At 39.3% G+C, this 19,805-nt stretch overlaps 1 protein-coding gene across 8 annotated transcripts; it reads left to right on the forward strand.

Moving 5' to 3' along the window:
* The first annotated feature begins 392 nt into the window (after window positions 1-392).
* LOC109416666 (uncharacterized) lies at window positions 393-19,792 on the forward strand. 8 transcript variants are annotated; one of them, XR_009996766.1, is made up of 20 exons: window positions 393-5,382; window positions 5,876-6,300; window positions 6,517-7,693; window positions 7,755-7,923; window positions 7,991-8,238; window positions 8,320-8,520; window positions 8,584-8,918; window positions 8,991-9,971; window positions 10,038-10,165; window positions 10,371-10,668; window positions 10,732-11,451; window positions 11,518-11,686; window positions 11,749-13,258; window positions 13,317-13,428; window positions 13,706-16,309; window positions 16,746-17,803; window positions 18,021-18,186; window positions 18,255-19,133; window positions 19,195-19,363; window positions 19,431-19,792. XR_009996766.1 is itself a non-coding variant. In XM_029867949.2 (5 exons), the coding sequence occupies exons 3-5, from the start codon at window positions 18,933-18,935 to the stop codon at window positions 19,601-19,603; spliced, it is 543 nt and encodes a 180-aa protein (XP_029723809.2). In that variant the 5' UTR covers window positions 17,502-17,803; window positions 18,021-18,186; window positions 18,255-18,932; the 3' UTR covers window positions 19,604-19,787. The 8 variants fall into 8 exon arrangements, 1 of the variants encoding a protein (XP_029723809.2); XR_009996768.1 differs by having other exon boundaries at window positions 5,876-6,100; window positions 6,171-6,300; window positions 8,320-8,918; XR_009996770.1 differs by having other exon boundaries at window positions 393-3,408; window positions 4,399-5,382; window positions 8,320-8,918.
* The last annotated feature ends 13 nt before the right edge of the window (window positions 19,793-19,805 follow it).

The following is a 19,805-nucleotide window of genomic DNA, read 5'->3' on the forward strand; positions in this document are numbered from 1 at the left end:
ATAACGTGGGTGGCCTTCAGCTATGCGTAGATGGATATCCCTTCATCCGATCGAGGACAACCGACGAAGTTCAGTATTGGACGTGTAACCAAAGAAAACGGCTAAGGTAAGTGTCGATGAGAAACTGCTCTTTTTTTTCTTCAAAAGCTAATCATTTCAATTCGCAAGCAGCTGTCCGGTTCGTGCCTCCGTACGTCGTCGAGAGAAAGGACAAAAACCGTTGGTCAAGCTGAGTGGATGTCACAACCATCTGATCATCACGGAGCGCCAGAGATATGGAGAAAGTTCCATGCTCATGCAAACAATGGCACGTGGACGCCAAGTTGTAGCAGAGAAAAGGAAACGTGCCACTTCGAAGCAAAGGCAAGCTGCAGCAACGGAATAGTGTTTTTTTATTTGAAGAATAAACATTTGAGAGAAGCTTCGTCTTAGTGTTCTAGTACTGCATTGATTTGTTTCGACCTTTGTGATTTGATCTTAAACGACGAAATGTTAAATGAATAGTTTCTTACAAGACACACAGATTAAAATCTGGTACAATTCATCAGTTTGTATAAAAATTCTGGTTAGTACAAGCCGTCGTGACTAGTTTATCAATAATGTTTACTGTTGTTTCAATAGTTCTCAATAATTACATCTGTTTTTTTAATGCCTCCTCAGTCAAACGAAGATATGCCGGAGCCCAGATCGAGTACCGAGGCGGAGACGTGACGTTTTCGCCGAGCTGCCGTGGTATGCCAAAAATGACTCTGGAAGGGTACGTCTACATTCGGAACGCTGGAAATGCTACCAAGACGTACTGGCTTTGCGAGCGTGGAAAGCGATTCAAGTGTCGCGCCCGTGCGATAACTTATCGAGGCACGGGGCGTATTACCATCAACGAACACTCCCACAATCACATGCCGGGGTTTTAGGAAAAAACTGCGTGGGTGGAACTGAATTCTATGATAAAATGTACTCCGTTTTGCCATACATGAATTTCGTAGTACTAGATCAGTGCCGTGCATTTATCACTATCATGCCGTTTCAGATTCTCTAACTTCTCTAGTACTTTATCAGTTACCTAGCTCATTTCAAATGTCTCAAATCCAACCATCAACATACTGCTATTCAAAAAAAGGACAACGCGACCCGAAACTGATCTTCGATGGATATTCTTTGTACAGAAATAGATAAAAGGAAACGTGCTACTTCAAATTGAACACGAACGGTGTGTTTTGAAATCTAAAAAATAAATATGCCAGAGAAGCATCGTCTTAGCGTTCTAGTACCCAATTGTCATGTTTCTACTTAAGTGACCTCAGACAACGTAATATGAAATGGAAAATTAGTTGCATGATACACTGATTGAAATCAGGTACAATTCTTCAGTTTGTGTGAATTACTTGTTACAAAAAAAGTATTCGGTATTAAGTATCGTGACTAGTTTCATTGATGGTTCTTATAATAGTCGAAATAATTCTCTATAATAATATGCATTCTTTTCTCCTCAGTCAAACGAAGATATGTCGGAGCCCAGATCGAGTACCAGGCAGAGGCGTGACGTTTTCGATCAGACGAGGTCGTCGTTGTATGCCCAAAATGACGCTGGAAGGGTACGTGTACAGACGGAATGCTGGCAATAGGAGGCAATCAGTGAAGTACTAGATTGAAAGTAGTGAGCTGGATTTTTGTATGGTGAGATGTTCAATTCTCCATTAGTGCAATGAAATGGTTCAAACAGCGTGGGTATTATGATTTCTTGACTAATTTGATGCTGTTTGAGCAAAAGTTTGAGTAACTGTGTTGTTGAAGTTGCATGAAATAAATAATACAACAACAAAGTTACCCAAACTTTTGCTCAAACAGCATCAAATTAGCCAAGAAATCATATAACCCACGCTGTTTGCACCAATTCATTGCAAAAATGGAGAATTGAACATCTCACCATACAAAAATCCAGCTCACTACTTTCAATCTAGTACTTCACTGATTGTCTCCTATGCTATCAAAACGTACTGGCGTTGCGAGCGTGAAAAGCGGTTCAAGTGTTGCGCCCGTGCGATAACGTACCGAGGTACGGGGCGCATTATCATCAACGAACATTGCCACAATCATATGCCGGAATTTTAGGGAAAAATGGCATTAATGGAATAAATCCGATGATAAAATAAACTCCGTTTTTGCCATACATTTATTTCGTAGTACTAGATCAATGGCGTTCATTTGTAACTAACTTCCCGTTTCAGATACCCGAACTGCTCTAGTATCCAATATTCACATTGACCTCGTTCATTCCAGATACCTCGCATCCAACCCTCAACAGACTGCTTTTCATCAAAGGACAACGTGGCCCGAAACTGATCTTCGATGGATATTCTTTCAACAGAAACAAAGGCCATGGTCAAACCACCTACTGGCGGTGTACGAAACATCAATCGCTCGGCTGCAAAGCCAAATTGGTTACCACAAATCTGGGCAAAAAGATTTCCATCGGTACTCCGGTTCACTGTCACAAGGCTGATTACGGTCAGCTGATCTGAATATCGGACGGAATGAAACAGGCTGGGAAGGGTTCGGACGATATTTGAAACAGTAATTGAAATGTTGTACTAGATTCTTGGAACTGACCTTTGATAATGTGTTTTCCATGCTTTTGCGGTTCCTGCGGTTTCAGCCATTATGTAATGCTTTGTAGATCACTATGGTAACTGTAGTACAGCCTTGATTAAGTGTCAATAGGAAGCAATCAGTGAAGTACTAGATTGAAAGTAGTGAGCTGGATTTTTGTATGGCGAGATGATCAATTCTCCATTTCTGCAAAGAAATGGTGCAAACAGCGTGGGTTATATGATTTATTGACTAATTTGATGCTGTTTGAGCAAAAGTTTGGATAACTGTGTTGTTGAAGTTGCAGGAAAAAATAATACAACAACACAGTTATTCAAACTTTTGCTCAAATAGCATCAAATTAGCCAATAAATCATATGACCTACGCTGTTTGCACCATTTCATTGCAGAAATGGAGAATTGATCATCTCACCATACAAAAATCCAGCTCACTACTTTCAATCTAGTACTTCACTGATTGCCTCCTATTTTGGTGCATTTTTTGCGAAATTATATATCAGATGTTTTCATCTAGTACTGCGTTTAAGTTTTCTTCAAAGATGCAGAGCTTTGCGATCAATTTTTGCGTTGTGTTATTTGTGTATCATGCCCGCTTAACAAAACAAAAAATGTTCATTTCAGATCCACCGAATCCTGCTCACAACAGGCTGCTGTTTATAGTGGGACAGCGCGGTCGAAAGTTGGTATTTGACGGATTTTCTTTTCACATAGACAGACACCGAAACGAGTTCATCTATTGGCGTTGCTCAAAGCATTCTTCGCTTGGTTGCAGGGCAAGATTGAAAACCACAAATAAAGGTAAAAAAGTATCCACCGGTACGCCGGTGCATTGTCACGCTCCCGATATTGGCTCACTGATTTGAAACACGTGAGAGGCCATAAAAACTGATTATTTGAGCTTTGGGCTCAAGAGTGAATTTGTAATAAAAACTTCTATGGACTGAGAGACAATAAAAAATACAAGGTTACACCGCTAAATGACAGACACAGTAATGTAATCTTAAGACATTAATACTAATGATTGAATAAAAACTAGTACTACAGTGGCTTGTTGAGACCTTTTGGAAGCCTTTAAGTCATCTGAGAAAATTGTCTTAGGATGGAACTGTCTAGAACATCAGGGTTATGGGATATTCGAAAAAAAAAACAAACTAGTACTGAAAAACTTTTCCTTGAGGTTCTACTTGTTATGAGTAGTGCAAATGTATTTTGACATTTATTTCTAGTTGTACTTCTAGTATTTTTATCGTAATGCTAGAAATGATTGAACTGTGAAGTTTGAATCATGCATACCAATTTTGTTTGCAACGTGCCTATGAACATTTTGAAGTACTAGATTGAAAATTTTAACTTGCGGATACATTAGCTTTGCTCATCCGTAATATAACCTACGTGTGAATTCACTATTATCACTTGATTACCCTTGTTACTGGACGCTCTAGTACTTCAATGTGGATATTTAATGTGTATTGATACTGAGATTTCGGTGGATTTTATAGAACATTTGTGGGAGTCTGAATTAGAGGTGTATTTTAATACTGGATTATATTCAATGAATATTATCTGCAAAAGATACCAAGTTTATATACGCTGCCAATATATTTGAGAAACTGTGGATGACAAATAGTGTTTCGTGAAATTAGACATGACATTATCCGAAATCGTGTTTCTATAACAAACAATAAAGTGATATTTTACAAGTTTTTATGTTTTGTGTTCATTTTCACGAATAAGCAAGTCACGTATGGTTGTGCAATGATCTAACATCTCTTCTTATCGTTATTTCAGATTTCAAACAATACTTCAGCGAACTGACACCAACTGCGACAAAGAAGCCGACTGTCATTACCCTGGACAACCAAGAGTTGGATTTCGTGCCCGGTCAACGTGGTACCAGTTTGCTCCGGATCAACAACTATTGCTACGCAAAAAATAACAAATCACAAAACTCGACCTACTGGGTGTGTCGTACCAGAGTGCAACACCGGCCGTGCAATGCTCGAGTCGTTACCACGCTGAAAAGCAACGGACTGTATCGGATCGTGATCACCAATCCGGTGCACATCCACGAGCCGAACAAATACAGTGCCTATAGAAGTGTTGGGCAGGTCAGGAGGAGACCCAAACTGGTGGCACCGAAGTCGGTGCTGGAGGAAATTTTCACTTTCACGTTTGATTCGGACTAGAACTGGAATGAGGTAAAGTAAAATGCTTTTATTTTGTTTTGGTTTTGCAACCAAAATAAAGATTTTTTTAAATACTGGAAGTGCCATAACGTCATACCATTCAGTACAACCAGTACTAATATAAGGTGATTCCTTACTGATACTGATGGATTATGCAGTACTAGAATAAACTTAAGTTTTCTAGCCGAAACTCCTACACTGTTTGCAAACTTTTGTACCCCTTAGACTGTCGTCGGTGGTTGCTTAACTGAGCTTAGTTGCAGTACAAGAGTGAGTTGAGGCGAATTACAAGTGTTAAAGCAACAGTCCCTGCTCGATCACACCACCTCAACTGGATCATGTTAAAATATACTTGTTTAGTCCGATGAACAATAAAATAAAAACTACTCTGTTGATAGAAATGAGTTTGATTTGACTGCTTTGAGCATGTGCGTTACCTTCTTGATTATTGAACCCATGGAATTATTTTTATCGTTCTAGATTTCAGCCAGCTTGAACTTAATTATGAAATCAACCAAAAGGGCTTTCTAAAAGAGGCGCGTAAGAACACAATTCGTTTGCGGTGTAAACACTACAATGATGTGCGGTGAGTATTCTAGAACCAACTTATGAATCTTCTCACATATATATATATATATATATATATATATATATATATATATATATATATATATATATATATATATATATATATATATATATATATATATGGCTGTTGGGATAATATAGCATTAGGGTAAATAAATACTTACCAAATTCTTCCACCAAAGTAATATTTTGCAGTATTTTGCCGTGCTGAAGGGTCCATCAAAGTTTTGTGATAAACTTTCAGCAAAATTGGCTTAATTTCAGCAAAACGATGCTGATGATCAGCAGAGTTTGCTGAACAATTCCTCAAATTTTTAGTGAAACATCCACTGTCTACACTCGCAAATTAGAAGTGTATCTTTAGGACACGGTTGCTGAAGTACTAGATTTGTAGCTATAAGTTAAATTTTCATATTCTAATTTTATGCTGTTTGAGCAGAACTTCTACTGTTTTCTGGAATCTGTGGATACTGATGACCCTTTATTTACAGTTACAAATGTGCCGCCCGGGCTACGTCCGTTAATGAGCCCAATGGCAAACTTATTTCCTACAATGGCGAACACAATTATGGAATCATAGGAAACAGACAAAGACGAAGCGATCGACAGCGAATTGGAGCGGAATGATGAGCAGAATTTTCGGATCAATTTGTGTTCATCAAGTCAGAATTAACTATTTCCCCGAATAAAGCTGTGTGCGATACTGTAAAATTGTAGTTCGTGTTTGATTCTGAGTTGAAGACTCTGTCGTTATACTAGAATGCTAATCATTTGTATGTCTTTCAGCAAAAAATGACGTAGCCTATGTGCAGACAAAACAAGGTATACAACTATCGATCAATAATTATTTGTTCAAACCATGGAAATCGGTAAACAACGTAGGATTATGGCAGTGTCTTCAGTTTTCTGAATATGAGTAAGTATAAAACCAATTGTAGTACTGGAATTGCAGGGTTCTACTTTAATTTGCAACAAAATCAAAAGTATTTATTGAAAGCTATTTAATGTATTTAAATAATTAGAGTAATATGTGCTTCTTGGCCCAGTATTCTAGTACTTTCTAGTACTTATATCGCATTATATAATTTCGCATTATTGAGATATCGAACTTTTTTTATTTATTTACTTTCAGCTGCCCGGTACAGGCTAGCACGGAACGAACCAAGGATGGAAAACAAGCTCGCATTTCAATTCAAGGGCAGCACAATCACCCCGTTTTCAGAGATCATTCCAAAAACGTCACAATGCGACCAGTTATGAAAACCTACAGTAGAAAAAAACTCTAATCCTCAAAAGGAATATCAAATTGCTGCTATTTGTGGTCAACATTGTGAAGAAAAAATAAATTCCCAACTTCTCTACTCATGTCTAGCTTTCTCAGTTTAAAAGTGGCAGCACTGATTGACACGGTTCAAACCATTCGCTTACTAATACAACGAATTTCATTTCAGTTCTTGATGTGGACAATCCAACCGTCCAATACATTGCGACCAACAAATCGCGTAGATTGATAATAAACGGCTACTCTTTTACGCGCAAAAAGCTAACTGACCGGTACACAATCTGGGAGTGTTGCCAATCGAGACCGCTAGGATGCAAGGCTGCGGTCACAACCTATCTGTACAACGCCGGTGCAGTAAGCATTCGTGGATCGCACAATCACGCCGTCGTAACGGAACGACGGAGATTAGGCCAGCGAAAGCAGCTGATGGAGGAACGTCAGCGAGAGAGAATACGTAGGAAAACTAAAATAGAGGAAGCGACAGTTTAACTTCAACTTTAAGGAAGTGCTTCTTAATCTCGAAATTCTACAAAATATGGAGTAATTTTAAATAAACTGCTGACCCGAAAAAAGTTTTGAAATAAAATAGCGAAAAAATTTTAAGGACGAGAAGAACTTGTAATACAGTCAATGGAAGTAGAGACACAAATTCACAGAATTCACCATTTAATCCCTTCTCAAATAACAGTTGTTCTAGTCTGCAGTCAATGTCCATTTAGGTCTTCAACTTCTCCAAAACCCCCTTCATATTTCAGAAGCCTTGGCACACCGCGCAACGCAACTCAAGGCTACTCTGCGTCAACTGAAACGGGATCAGAACCGCCGACGATCACCAACTCGCTCGGAAAGAATCCGCCAAGTGCAACGGCTGATCCGACAGCTGGATAGTCAATTCCGTCAGATATCCGACCAAAACTTGAAAAAGACTGTAAGAGTAAACGGTTTCACGTTTCCCCTGTCCTGCGAAGAGGACATCGAGCGACTTGAACGGATGGTGCAACGAAATCCGAGCATTCGCGAGCAGTTTGTATGTGTTGTCTGTGTGGCATCAAGAGAAATGAAGTACTAGAATATTTACGTTTTTTAAGGTGAACTATCTGTGCAAGCGGAAATCATTTAGTGACTCTGTCGAAAAATGTTTTGGAAACTTTTTCACCGATGAGGCCATGTTGCGCTACAACTGGAGAGGGCTCGATCGTGATCAGTGCCCACGGAAGGCCATGATGAATTACAGCATTTTTACGGATTGTATGGTCGGTATGTATTAGATTTGCTTATTTCAGTGAAACATCTAGGTATTCAACCCAGTTTTATTTTGCTCTAGATGCTTGGAGCTCCCACGGAGTATCGATGCAAATGATTCATAGTGAATTAAGGAAAGCTGTCTTCAAGATTGGAACTAGGCAGTATTCAAACAAGTGTGACAGGAAACATAGATTTTCGGAAAGGACGTGTGATTTTAAATGATTTTTTTTTTAAATTCACACGAAGCAAATCTAACAGCCATAACTTCAATAATGTTTCATGATTTCAGATTACTACAAATTTACAAGGAATTAAACTCATGAACCGGTAAGTATATAGAACTGTCGCCATATAAAACAAAATTTTTATCATTATATTAAAATTTTAATTGAGATGTTTTTATTCCAGACATACCAAACAAACTCCGATTAAATACACTCGAGGAACGCCAGCGAAAGCAAATACGTAGGAACATTAAAATATAGAAAGCAACAATTTAACTTTATGAAAAGTGCTTCCTAATCGCAAAATTTTACAAAATAAGCATTTTTTAAATGAACTGCTATATTCGAATTAGAACAGAACAAATAAACTGAAATTCCTTTTGTGGTTTGTGTGCTTCTACTTCGTTTAGTCCACACAGTATCTGTGTATAATTATTTTTATTTACAGATGTAACAATGCAAGAAGTACTGCACAACCAATTCTATAAGTTATCAAAATCACTCAAACGACATATCTGATTTTATCACTAGAAATTCAAGTGAATGCTTTTTTACAGCAGTGTGGAGTGGTGAACTAATCTGTGACAAACTGTTTGTCTCATTTACTCTGTTGTTTACGCATGTCTTTGCACTCGTAGCAGAAAACGGAACCGAACCTCATGTCCAGTATACGATCAGTAGTCGTGGAACTCCGCTGCTATTGCTCGACGGGTTCACCTTTACCAGGGATAAGGAACGTAACAGTTTTACCTCGTGGAAATGTGCCCAACATCGTACGCACAGGTACGGATAATGGTCGCGAAAAGCTCGCTCTAGTATTACATATTTTACCATTCACTCTTATACTCCTTATAGCTGCAAGGCTCGTGCCAACGCCGTCCGGGATCGCAGTGGCCAAAAGAAAATCGTAATCAAACACTCGCACAACCATCCGCTCGTAACCGAGCGAAGAAAGAAAAGTTCCTCTAGATAAATAAATGCGCTACTTCTAGTACCTCAGCCATAGCTAACCGACAACTGAGTTTTTTCATTGATTATTTTGTTGTTTTTTTTTTTTCAAAATAATGTTTGCTTCACAATCTTATTTGTTCTTTTATATTACCTTGAAGCAATATTCTGAAATTATAGTATTATTTTCGAATTATCTGTATTGTCACGGTCGCCATGTACTATGTTGTTCTCTTGTCTTCAACATTTTTCCAAAGCCATGGCCAATTCGAAAGCCAAAAAGGGCTTTTCAAATTCAGCCTTGCAATTGACATAATCTAGTACAACAGCAGTCTTCAATAACTCTTGTGGTGATCTTTTTGCTCAACATCTGAACTTCTCAAATTCTGACTCGGCATGATGTGCATCAGATGTACAATGAGCTGCCAATTTTTAGTTAATGGAATGGTATTTTTTCTACCTCAACAAATTGTCACGCATGCATAACCTCTTCAATTTCAAAATGTTGTTTAAGCTCTTGCTCTAGCTGAGAAAAAAACATGTCGGACCAAGATTGTCAATATACCTAAACTTGGACGATCATTCAGTAGTATTCAAGTACTTCAGTGATTATCTTTTGTATGTTTTCTATGCTGTCTTAGCACATGCAGACAAGACATAATGTACATTATTCACACCATAAACTGTTAATTTCCACTCGAAAAGTAGTTATCTAGTACCTCAATGTAAAGCTTCTAATCATATCATACAATTTTCCCCAGCACCAGTAACCTATACGGTGAACAATCGTGGCAATCGACGAATATGTCACCTGGGATACCTTTTCGATGCGGAGAAAAGACGACACAAATCCACCAGTTGGCGATGCTGCCAGGCAAAGAAGCTTCAGTGAGTGCCCTTCGCAAATGCTTCCATTTCTGATGGTTAACAACATACGTTTCTTCTCCGTTTCAGGTGTAAGGCTCGGATAGTCGAGCGAATCTCAAAGTGGGGCGAGCCATCATATGAATTTGTGCGGTCTGTGCACAATCATGGTGTTGATCCTGGTGACACGCTGCTGGGATTAAGCTTCAAACTTTAAGGTGAATATATAACGAAGCCACACCTCCAATTTTCAAGAGCACAAACCTGAGGAACCAAAAGATGGATTGCGCTGAAAAGTTGATCGTTTGGTAACCCGCTGGTGATGACCAATCGATCAACTTTTCAGCGCAAACCAATCCTCGGTTCTTAAGATTTGTGCTCTTGAAAATTCGAAGTGTGGCTTCGTTATATATTCACCTTAAGAAGCAGTAAATAAATTATTTTTTTATTAGTTGAAAATGTTTCCTTTTTATATTAAAACATTCCTAGGTATTAATTGAAATAAGTATTCTAGTACTTCGTTTTTATGTCTGTTCATTTCATAACTTACTTTGGAGCAGTTTGTAACGATATTTTGTAATTCAACAGATGTTACCGAAGTACAATACGTGTTGAGCGCTCGTGGAGGCTTACAGCTATGCATCGATGGCTTCCGCTACACACGTGATCGGATTAAAGATAACAAAATTATCTACCGTTGCGTGCACTACAAACCCTTAGGGTGAGTATTGTCATCTGAACTGTAGCTGATCTGCCATATCTTACTCGCCTTTTTGTGTTATAGATGCAAAGCACGTGCCCACACCGATAAGGATGACCCCAAGGTAAAGATTATCGAGATGGAACACAACCATCCACTGAAGATGGACCGCCGAAAAAGTGGAGCCCTGAGACAGCTACTGGAGCAACGCAAACAGGAAAATCGAGCGGCGGGTGGGCGTGCAAGTCGAAAAAAGTGATGGCGATCTGTTTTTCGGCGATAATCTACTACTTCCTGCTTATTGTAGGGACTTCGTTTGGTATATTCAATTTGAAAGAGCAGTTGAAATCGGTTGAATACTGAGATTTTAAAAGCGTCGAAGCGTCTACAATCTAGTACTACAATCTGAAAATCAGGAATCTGCTGGTAGTTTATTTGTAATCATTTATTCTTAGAGACGTCTTCATGGTAGTTTATTCTGGTTGATGAATAAATCAATAAAGCAACTATGATTAATATGTTGATGTATGTCTAAGCTTATGAGACAAAAAATCAGTTATTTTAGTACAGTCAGGTACTTCGTCTTGAAATAATCACATTCACATCCAAACAATTGCAGAACTAAGCATATCGCCTGTCCCACGACCAGTAAGGACGATTACTACGAAGCTATTCCGTGTTCAACAGAGCAAACCGGTTATTGTCGCTGCCGTCGAGGGGTTTGCCTTTCCGCTACAATCAGAAGAGGAAGTGGACCGTTTGGAGTACACCGCTCGAAGAGATCGGATCATTCGTGATCAATATGTAAGCAATTCGGTGGTCAAGTAATCTAGTACTTCTAACTGACATGTTTTCAATATTTTCCAACAGGTAGCGTTGTTGCAGGAAGTCAAACCTCACCATCAGGATCCATCCAATGTTTTTGCAGACCTGTTTTCCGACGAGGCACTTCTGGGATACAACTATTACGGGAAAACGAACCGGGCGAAGAAGAAGAAAGCCATGCGGAAGTATATCATATTCACCGATTGTATGGTTGGTAGGTGGAGGTGTACTTGATCAACTAAAGCTGTTGTCATTCAAAAGCGATTTATTTTGCAGATGCATGGCTTTCGCATGGGGTTACGGAAGAAAGTTTAAGAATATCCATCGTTAGGGTCATTGCCCGACTTAACCACAAAGTACGTAGCAGAGGATATCGAAGAAACCCTTCAAGCGTTACAATGCAGGATGGTGCCGAAGTCGGGGAAGAACTTTATTGAAAGAAGTGTGAAAATTTTCCAGCGATGCTAAGAAGTAATGATTTGTTATGGTGCAGGAAGTTTCCATGGTTAAGATCATTCCGTAAAGAACACTGCAGTACTAGATTGCAACATCTTGGAATCGATAAACGACTCTTGAATCAATCTGTTCATTAAGTTTTAATTTGCATACTACATACATTAGGGAAAACGCCTGCATTTACTCAACTATGCTAATATTTCTTTTACAAAATCGTCGACAATATTGAACGCCTGGAAAACACCGTCCATGGAAAATCAGTCATCTTCAAAAATAAGTGAAATTATTCCCAAATTTTAGTACTGCGATGTGAACTTGGAATATTTGAAATGCAAATGATGACTGCCAACGTTAGAATAAACATAATTTTATTATTATAATAAAACAGTAAACATTGGACTAATATTTTGTTATATATCTACAGAGATTATCAGTTGAGCCTCTAATACCTAATTGTATAAACTTTTTCAACTCCCACAGCGTGCAAGTGTCATACATCTAAACCGAAGAAGCAAACTGAGCAATGGTTCACTGTCGATGCGTTTCAGTACGTAGAGAATCGCAAGGGTAATCTCAATCTTTTCTACCAAGGCTACGAGTATTTACGGAGACGTGTTGCCGACCAAGCAACCATGTGGGAATGTAACAAGAAGAGAACCTGCGGGGCACGAGCCGTAACCCGAAACGGCAATCAAATCAAGCTTAACAAGTTTCAACACAATCATCCGCATTCGCGACTGGCACGTGGTCCGGTTATTGTACCCGCCGTTAATCCGATGCCGATCATGTACAAGGACGAGCCTCTGGATTTGAATGCTCTTGACGAGGCGATTTCGTAGAGTGCTTAGTAACAGTTATATCTGTCAAAGCATGCTGTATTATTATAATCTAGTACTTTCTAAATTTGGGCTAACAACAAACAAATAGTTAACAACAAATAAATAAATAAATCAAACATTTCGTCTGAAATCTAGTACTTCATTTCAACCAGTACACCAACCTTTAAGAACGTCACTAATCAATTTCATGATTTCCATTCCAGATTTCTACGTTCGGTACGTGACCGGATTCAGGGGCAGTCGCAAATTGAAAGTGGGCGAGTTCAGCTTTACCAAAAACAAGGAGTGTGCAAACAAAACGTACTGGTCCTGCGCCAGGGCCGGCATGGACAAATGCAAAGCGCGGGTGCTGACCTATACGCTGAAAAATGGCGAAGAGAATCTGGTGGTACGCTATCCCACGCATAATCACGGACCGTTCTAGTACTGCACTGTATGATAACATTAGCCAATGGAAGCAAGCATTTAGATTATGGAATCAAACTGATTTAGTGAGTTAGTAATTAAAATTTTATTTTCCCGATAATCACTAGGCCTTTTTGTTTCCAGGCACAACATATTTGCTTGAAGGATTCCTGTGGCTGGTAGAACGATGATTTCCATTCTCGATCATGAAATATTACATCCAATCAATGATCTTTTTAGCGGAATATGAAAACTGGTATAATTAACCACACATTAAGTTGAAAAAAAAAATAGAAAATTCGATAAATGCATTAAGTAAATAACTATCTTGTTACTATTATTGTTAAAATATTATTAAGTTGACTCGCATGAACATTGTAATCATGAACTAGTACTGCATGCTTAACACTTTATTGACAAAAGGTGTTACTTCATGATTCATGGATCACGTGTGTATGGAACTATGTACTACATAGTCGTGTGTGATAATCTAGTACTTCATCATATGATTTTTCGCTTCTATCCCGTTGCAGCCTTGCTCAGCACGAGTTTCATGCAGCAATTTCAACCTCAAATACTTCCGTCGTCGCCTCAGTTTAGCTTTAAAACATCCCAACGGAGCGGCCGTCATCTGCTGGTGGTAAATGGGGTAACATTCTTCCGGAATCGCCATCGCAACAACAAGCAGTACTGGAAGTGCAACCAGTACTACAAGTGCAAATGCCCGTGCATTGTCGTGATTGATGAGATCAACTCGCGCATGAACGTAAAGCATGTTCACAACCACGACAACACGTCGGGTACCGCCGGTGGTGGTGGTAGTAGGAGAAATAGTCTTCTTCCGCCGATGTTAGATCCAAGTACTTCGGCCCTGGCAGGATCATTTCTTAACGATAGTCTACTGGTTGGAAGTAGCAGTGCACTGGCTGCCGCTGCTTCATTTGCCCAAACTGTGCAATCTAGGGGGTTAATGGATAAAAGATAATAAAATATGATTATTACGGAATGCGACTTTTTCGATGCAATTTTTCAATCTAGTACTACATTTCATATTGTCATCTCAAACAGTTCGAATAACATTCTCCTATCTTCCAGCAGTTCTCAACAGAAGACGCTCCAAAGTCTACGCAAACAACCTGGAGCAGAAGATGTCGGACATGGAGGTAGCCCGGTTTGGGCTTAGTCAACGCAAGGCCAAGAAGCTGCTCTACCGGGGGTTCGAGTACGTTAAAGATCGAGACTTCCCCGACTCGACTAATTGGCGGTGTGCTTTGTTCCGGCGCCAGAAATGCCGCGCTCGTGCGATAACCACTGCCATCGAAGGCGTTACCTACGTAAGGCTGACCAACGACCAACACAATCATGATTAACAAATGTATCGCAAGGCTTCGCTACTAATGCCAAGAGAGGGCCAATGAATAGGCGGGAGGCCGTTTTGTTAAATAAGATTAGTCAAATTCTGTGAATCCCTCTAGTCTTCCAGTACTTTCTAGTACTTACAATATCACGCTGCTATGGACAAATAGATTGTTTACGAAATGATTGTTTCAGTAACTACTGGAATTTAAGCTAAGTTCATTAATAATTACACATTTTATAATTATTTGTTGCAGGTTGGAACACGAATACACGGAGTTCTGCTAGCCACAAAAGCAAGAACAAGTCCAGATTTGTAGGTAGGTCAATGTACAGTAATTAAATTAAGATCGAATGATCAGATTTTAAAAACAATTTGACGAATAAGAATATTCTGTCACACACACTTTAACCCAAGTAACATTTTTTAGTCAAATAGACTTGAGAGGTTCTAAGAGCAATCATAATAATAAAAGGGATGAGGTTTTATGATGGTTCTTCATCTACAGGACTAATAAATCATTAAAATGTTAGTTGAGACACACTTTTCATTCAAACAATTAATTATATATGCAATCCTGCGTATTTTTCGCCACATTTTCAAAGGCAACGTATGACAGTGACGTTCACTTTTTCATGATGCATGTGGACGTTTCAACTTTCATTGACAGTAGAACTAATTTTCCACGTAAGATGGCTAACATAACTCTTGAAAGATGTACCTTTCAAAGTAACTTCGGAAACCGTTTAGTTAGTACATAATTTGATCTGCAGTAAAGTGAAATTCTGAAGACATTTATTAAAAATTAGGCTAAATCTATTGCAGTTCCATTCAATGTAAATTCAATCCAACTGTTGCCGCGAATTGGGAAGTGTTTGAGTGAAACTGGCATCACTGCCATAGAGATAGGAGTTAGCTGAACAATGGAATAGCCTACAAAGATCTAGCAGTCGTGTTGGATAGCTTGCGTCTCTAGTAGGATCGATGTGAAACTATTATGTAAGATAATTATTGTTATTTTTAAGTGTATATCATATCATTGTTTAAATATATTACAGCATTGAAGCTGATGTGAAGTACACACTGCTATCAATATGTGCTTCGTCGAAATAGACACAACGTTCCCCAACACCAACTTTTTGCCTAATCTAATCTAGAACCAATGTGAATCAATAATGATTTTTCCTTTTTCTTTTTGCAGGACCACATACAAGAATATTAGACCCCTCCTGCCACATGATCAGTTACAGTTTCAATGAAACGGGTGGTAAAGCCATAGTCACCATCGATGGGTATAGGTTCCGAAGATCCTCAGTACAGGGATCGAGAATCTACTGGAAATGTTCCAGAGTCAAAACCAAAAAGTGCTCAGCCAGAATTACCACTTCCGTTAATAGTTCGAAAATTTTCTACAGCATTCGGCCTCACACTCATCCACCGGACGTCTAGAAATAAGTCAGTTGAAGATTTGGGAAAATAAAGCACAATGATGAAACTCACTGTGATGGAATCCGAGCCATTTTGTGCATCGAACTGTTCTAAATGGTCGTTTCAAATATATGTCTCTTGGCTCGTGCAGGGTAGCAACATGGTATTTCCGATTGTAGATGGCCCACCTAACTAGTGTTGGATATGAGAATGGCGATGGTCTTACATGACTTCCACCGTTGCTGATGTCTACTGGCGTTATATTGCACTCACATTTTCTTTTCATTTTTTTCAGGTTGCAATCCGTGGGCATTGAATTTTGCAAACCGTACAAGAGGTTCCACATTTATAAGTGAGTTAACAACTTATTGCTCCGTGATTTAAGCTAAAAATATTTTCTAGATTAATAGAATACGGTCGGTGCAGTACTAGATTTTTTGTGTTGAGTTGGATTTTTGTATGGTGAGACAGTATGTTCTTCGTTTCTGCTATGCAATGGTGCAAAAAACGTTGGAAGGTATTAGAATTTCTTGCCAGATTTGATTCTGTTGGAGCAAAACCTTGGATCACTGTGTTGTTGAAGAGACAAGAAATGGAGAAAACAATGCCCTCGCTGTTTGTACCATTTCTTTACAGAATCGGATAATTCCTCATCACAGCTTACAAAATTCAAACTAATTTCTAAAAATCTAGTACTTCACCGTTCGTGTCCTATTGAACTGATTTTTTTTCTATTTTTTGCTATCAAATCCAAATGTAATAACTCATTTAAATTTCCTTCATTGCAGAACGGCGATCGAGAATATTGGATCCGTCCTGCCATACGATCAGTCACGGTTTCAGCCAAATGGGTAAAGTCATAATCACCATCGATGGGTACAGCTTCGGGAGGTCTTTCTCCCAGGGAACGAGAATCTACTGGAAATGCACCAAAGTCGTAATCGAAAAGTGTCCTGCCAGAATTACCACGTGTGTCAATAGTTCCAATATAATCCACGGTGTTCGGCCTCACAATCATCCACCGTACGTTTAGGGATGAATCACTAAATGATTTTGGAAAATAAAGCGCAATGACAAAGATATTTGCAGTGCTAAGCGTGAATTTTGAACAGCTGTCTCCTCTCATCAATCATATCTAACACACATATATTCAATGTTCGTTTTCCTCAACAGCCGAAATCGCAAGGAAGTACCAGAACCCTCCGGCGGAAGCAGATAGCGATAGCGATGACGATTTTGATCGATCAAAGTCCCTGCTTCCGTTGGATCTGCGAGTGGTGATGGGCCGTACGGGACGTCCAACGTTGCTGATGGGTGGCCACGTTTTCACTCGCGATAACACTCACAAAGATAAAACCTACTGGTTGTGCTCGAAGAGTCGCTCGCTGAAGTGCCGCGCCCGGATTATTACCCTGAACAGTAGTGGAGGTCTGGTTCTCAAGAATCAGATTCATAACCATTCGGCGTGTGGAAATCGCTAGCGTTGATGTGAAAATAAAGAATGAAACATTAGACTTTTTGTTTTTTTTTTATCATTTATGCATGCCGTACTAGATTTTTCGATTTCTCACTAACCACCGCCTAATTCTCACCCCTCACAGGAAATATCGTCGCCAAGGAAAAGTCAACAGAAGAATACATTTATTTCGTCCGCACCGCCGACGGTCGCTATAAAATTCAGGCAAATGCCCCAATCAAGAAGGAAAAAGCACATCCACAGCCGAAAATGGTTAATACTGGAACCAGACTGATCCGATCTGGAACCATCTTTCCCCTTAACGAAGGAACGGAAGTGGAACAGTTGGAACAACTTGTGAAGAAGGATTCCACAATCAGGCAGGAATATGTGAGTAAAAGGCAAGCGTGAGGTACTAGATTATGACCATAAATTGATCAGCTTGAAAAAAAAAGTTTACATGTCATATGCCATCAGAGCCGTCTCCGATCAGAGCCGTTTGGCATAATCTCCGAAACAGTATGATGTCGAACGGCTTTGTGCCAAACGATGTTCCGGTTTACGAAAAAATGCAGTACTAGTCCATGATTTCTTTTTAACATTGCAGATTGATGTTCTAAAGCTCAAGCCTAGGGATACCAAAATCGTCCATTACATGCATAACGTTTTCACGGACGATTCACTTATTGACTACAACTACAATGGAGTTACCGTTGGTGGTCAAACTAAACGCGCCATGCGAGTGTACGACATATTTTCCAAATGCTTCATGGGTATGCTATACTAGTTCTATTGTGCTTTATAAGCGGAGATAACTACCTCGATTTGTACCTCTTTGCAGAAGCGTACGCAGCGGAAGGACTCACAGACTCCGAGCTGGCCTTCCAGCTGACGTCGGCGATCAAGCAAAGTCGAAACCGGATGCGGCAGCGAATGTTCCGCGCTAGGAAAATTGTGAAAGCAAGTTTTGAAAAGAGACAGGGAACTTCATTTGAGACTTGATGAATTTTTGTGTATCCTATTGACTCAATTACTTAAATTTCAGAGACGCTCAGCTTCTTTATTGTTTTAGTGCTCTAATCTTTTTTAATTCGGTTCTAGAATCAGTAGCTTTTTCGCGATGAATGATAACATGCTTTCTATTTATTTTTCATCCTGAAGGCAGGTTTATTTTAAATTCAAATAATCACCAATGAATTGTAAACACTCTTTAATTGATACACTTCTTGTAATGGATATTTCACCTTACCACTACGATACCATGCCTCAGAAGTACTTTATTGAGTAGAAGTAATGTTTATATCTGTTAATGTTTTTATATCTGAAAATCTGACACTTACAAATTACACTGATCTTTTTAATTGTCCTTCCTGTGAAAAAATAAATAAAAACAAAACAAAACAAAATTACCTGTTAGAGTATATTCTTCAGCAAAGCAAATTCTAAATTTACATAAAAATGTACTCATTTTTTAATAAATTAACCATGCCAACTCCTCCCCATTCCAGACCAAGAGTTCATGATGATAGAAATCTGCTCCGATGAAGCCACTCGGCATGCCTCCGATGATGACCAAAGCAAAACAACGTCCTCCACTGGAGGTAATACTGCAACAAGATCACTTCGATTAGCGGGATTCACGTTTCCTCTGAAACGTGCAGAAGACATCGAACGCTTGGAGAAAGCCGTCAGAGCAGATCCGTTCATTCGGAAAGAATACGTAATCCACCGTCGACACAAGTGCGTACGTTTCAGCTTTGAATGTTTGTTGCAAATTTCAGATTCGCTACGTGTCATCTCGGGTGGGCGATCGTCCTAATATTTCAACGCACATCAGAGGGCTTTTCTGCGATAGATCTCTTGAGAATTACACGTATCATGGGGTTAGCAATCCGCAGTATCCTCGGAAAGCAATGAAAGACTACGACATCTTCACCAACTGTTTGCTAGGTTAGTATCTTGGACATGACTGAAGTACTAGATTGTAACGATTCGTGTCTTTTTATAACACTTGCAGTTGCATGGGAGGACGATGGAATCACGGCGGATGAGCTTAGAATGTCGCTGATCAAGGCAACACAAAAAGCGAAGCAACATTTATCGTCGGCTCGGTACTACAAGCGCTACCGGGAACAGCTTCTAGAGAAACGGAAAGCCAGTTGGAAGAGCAAAAAGTTTACCTCCGAGTAGTTGCTAGTCAACTGTGTGGTAAAATTTTGAAAATTAAATCTTGCAGAAATAAAACGAACAATCGACTGCAATTTACCGGTGTTCTGGTACTTCATTGATCAAATTGTCGTCAAAATATTCATCACGGATTTTTTTTCAAATATACAAATGCCCAATGTCCCTTGTACATTGCCCAATACTACGACTAAATCAAAAGGTATGT

This window comes from Aedes albopictus, chromosome 1 (genome assembly GCF_035046485.1).
Source record: "Aedes albopictus strain Foshan chromosome 1, AalbF5, whole genome shotgun sequence".
NCBI lineage: Eukaryota > Metazoa > Arthropoda > Insecta > Diptera > Culicidae > Aedes > Aedes albopictus.

Bases quoted from the DNA above. Each gene is read 5' to 3' on its own strand.
- LOC109416666 (XM_029867949.2), top strand. From the start codon at position 18,933: ATGATGATAGAAATCTGCTCCGATGAAGCCACTCGGCATGCCTCCGAT. The intron at 19,134-19,194 runs GTAATCCACCGT...TGCAAATTTCAG, and splicing joins CGTTCATTCGGAAAGAATAC to ATTCGCTACGTGTCATCTCG. The intron at 19,364-19,430 runs GTTAGTATCTTG...TAACACTTGCAG, and splicing joins CTTCACCAACTGTTTGCTAG to TTGCATGGGAGGACGATGGA.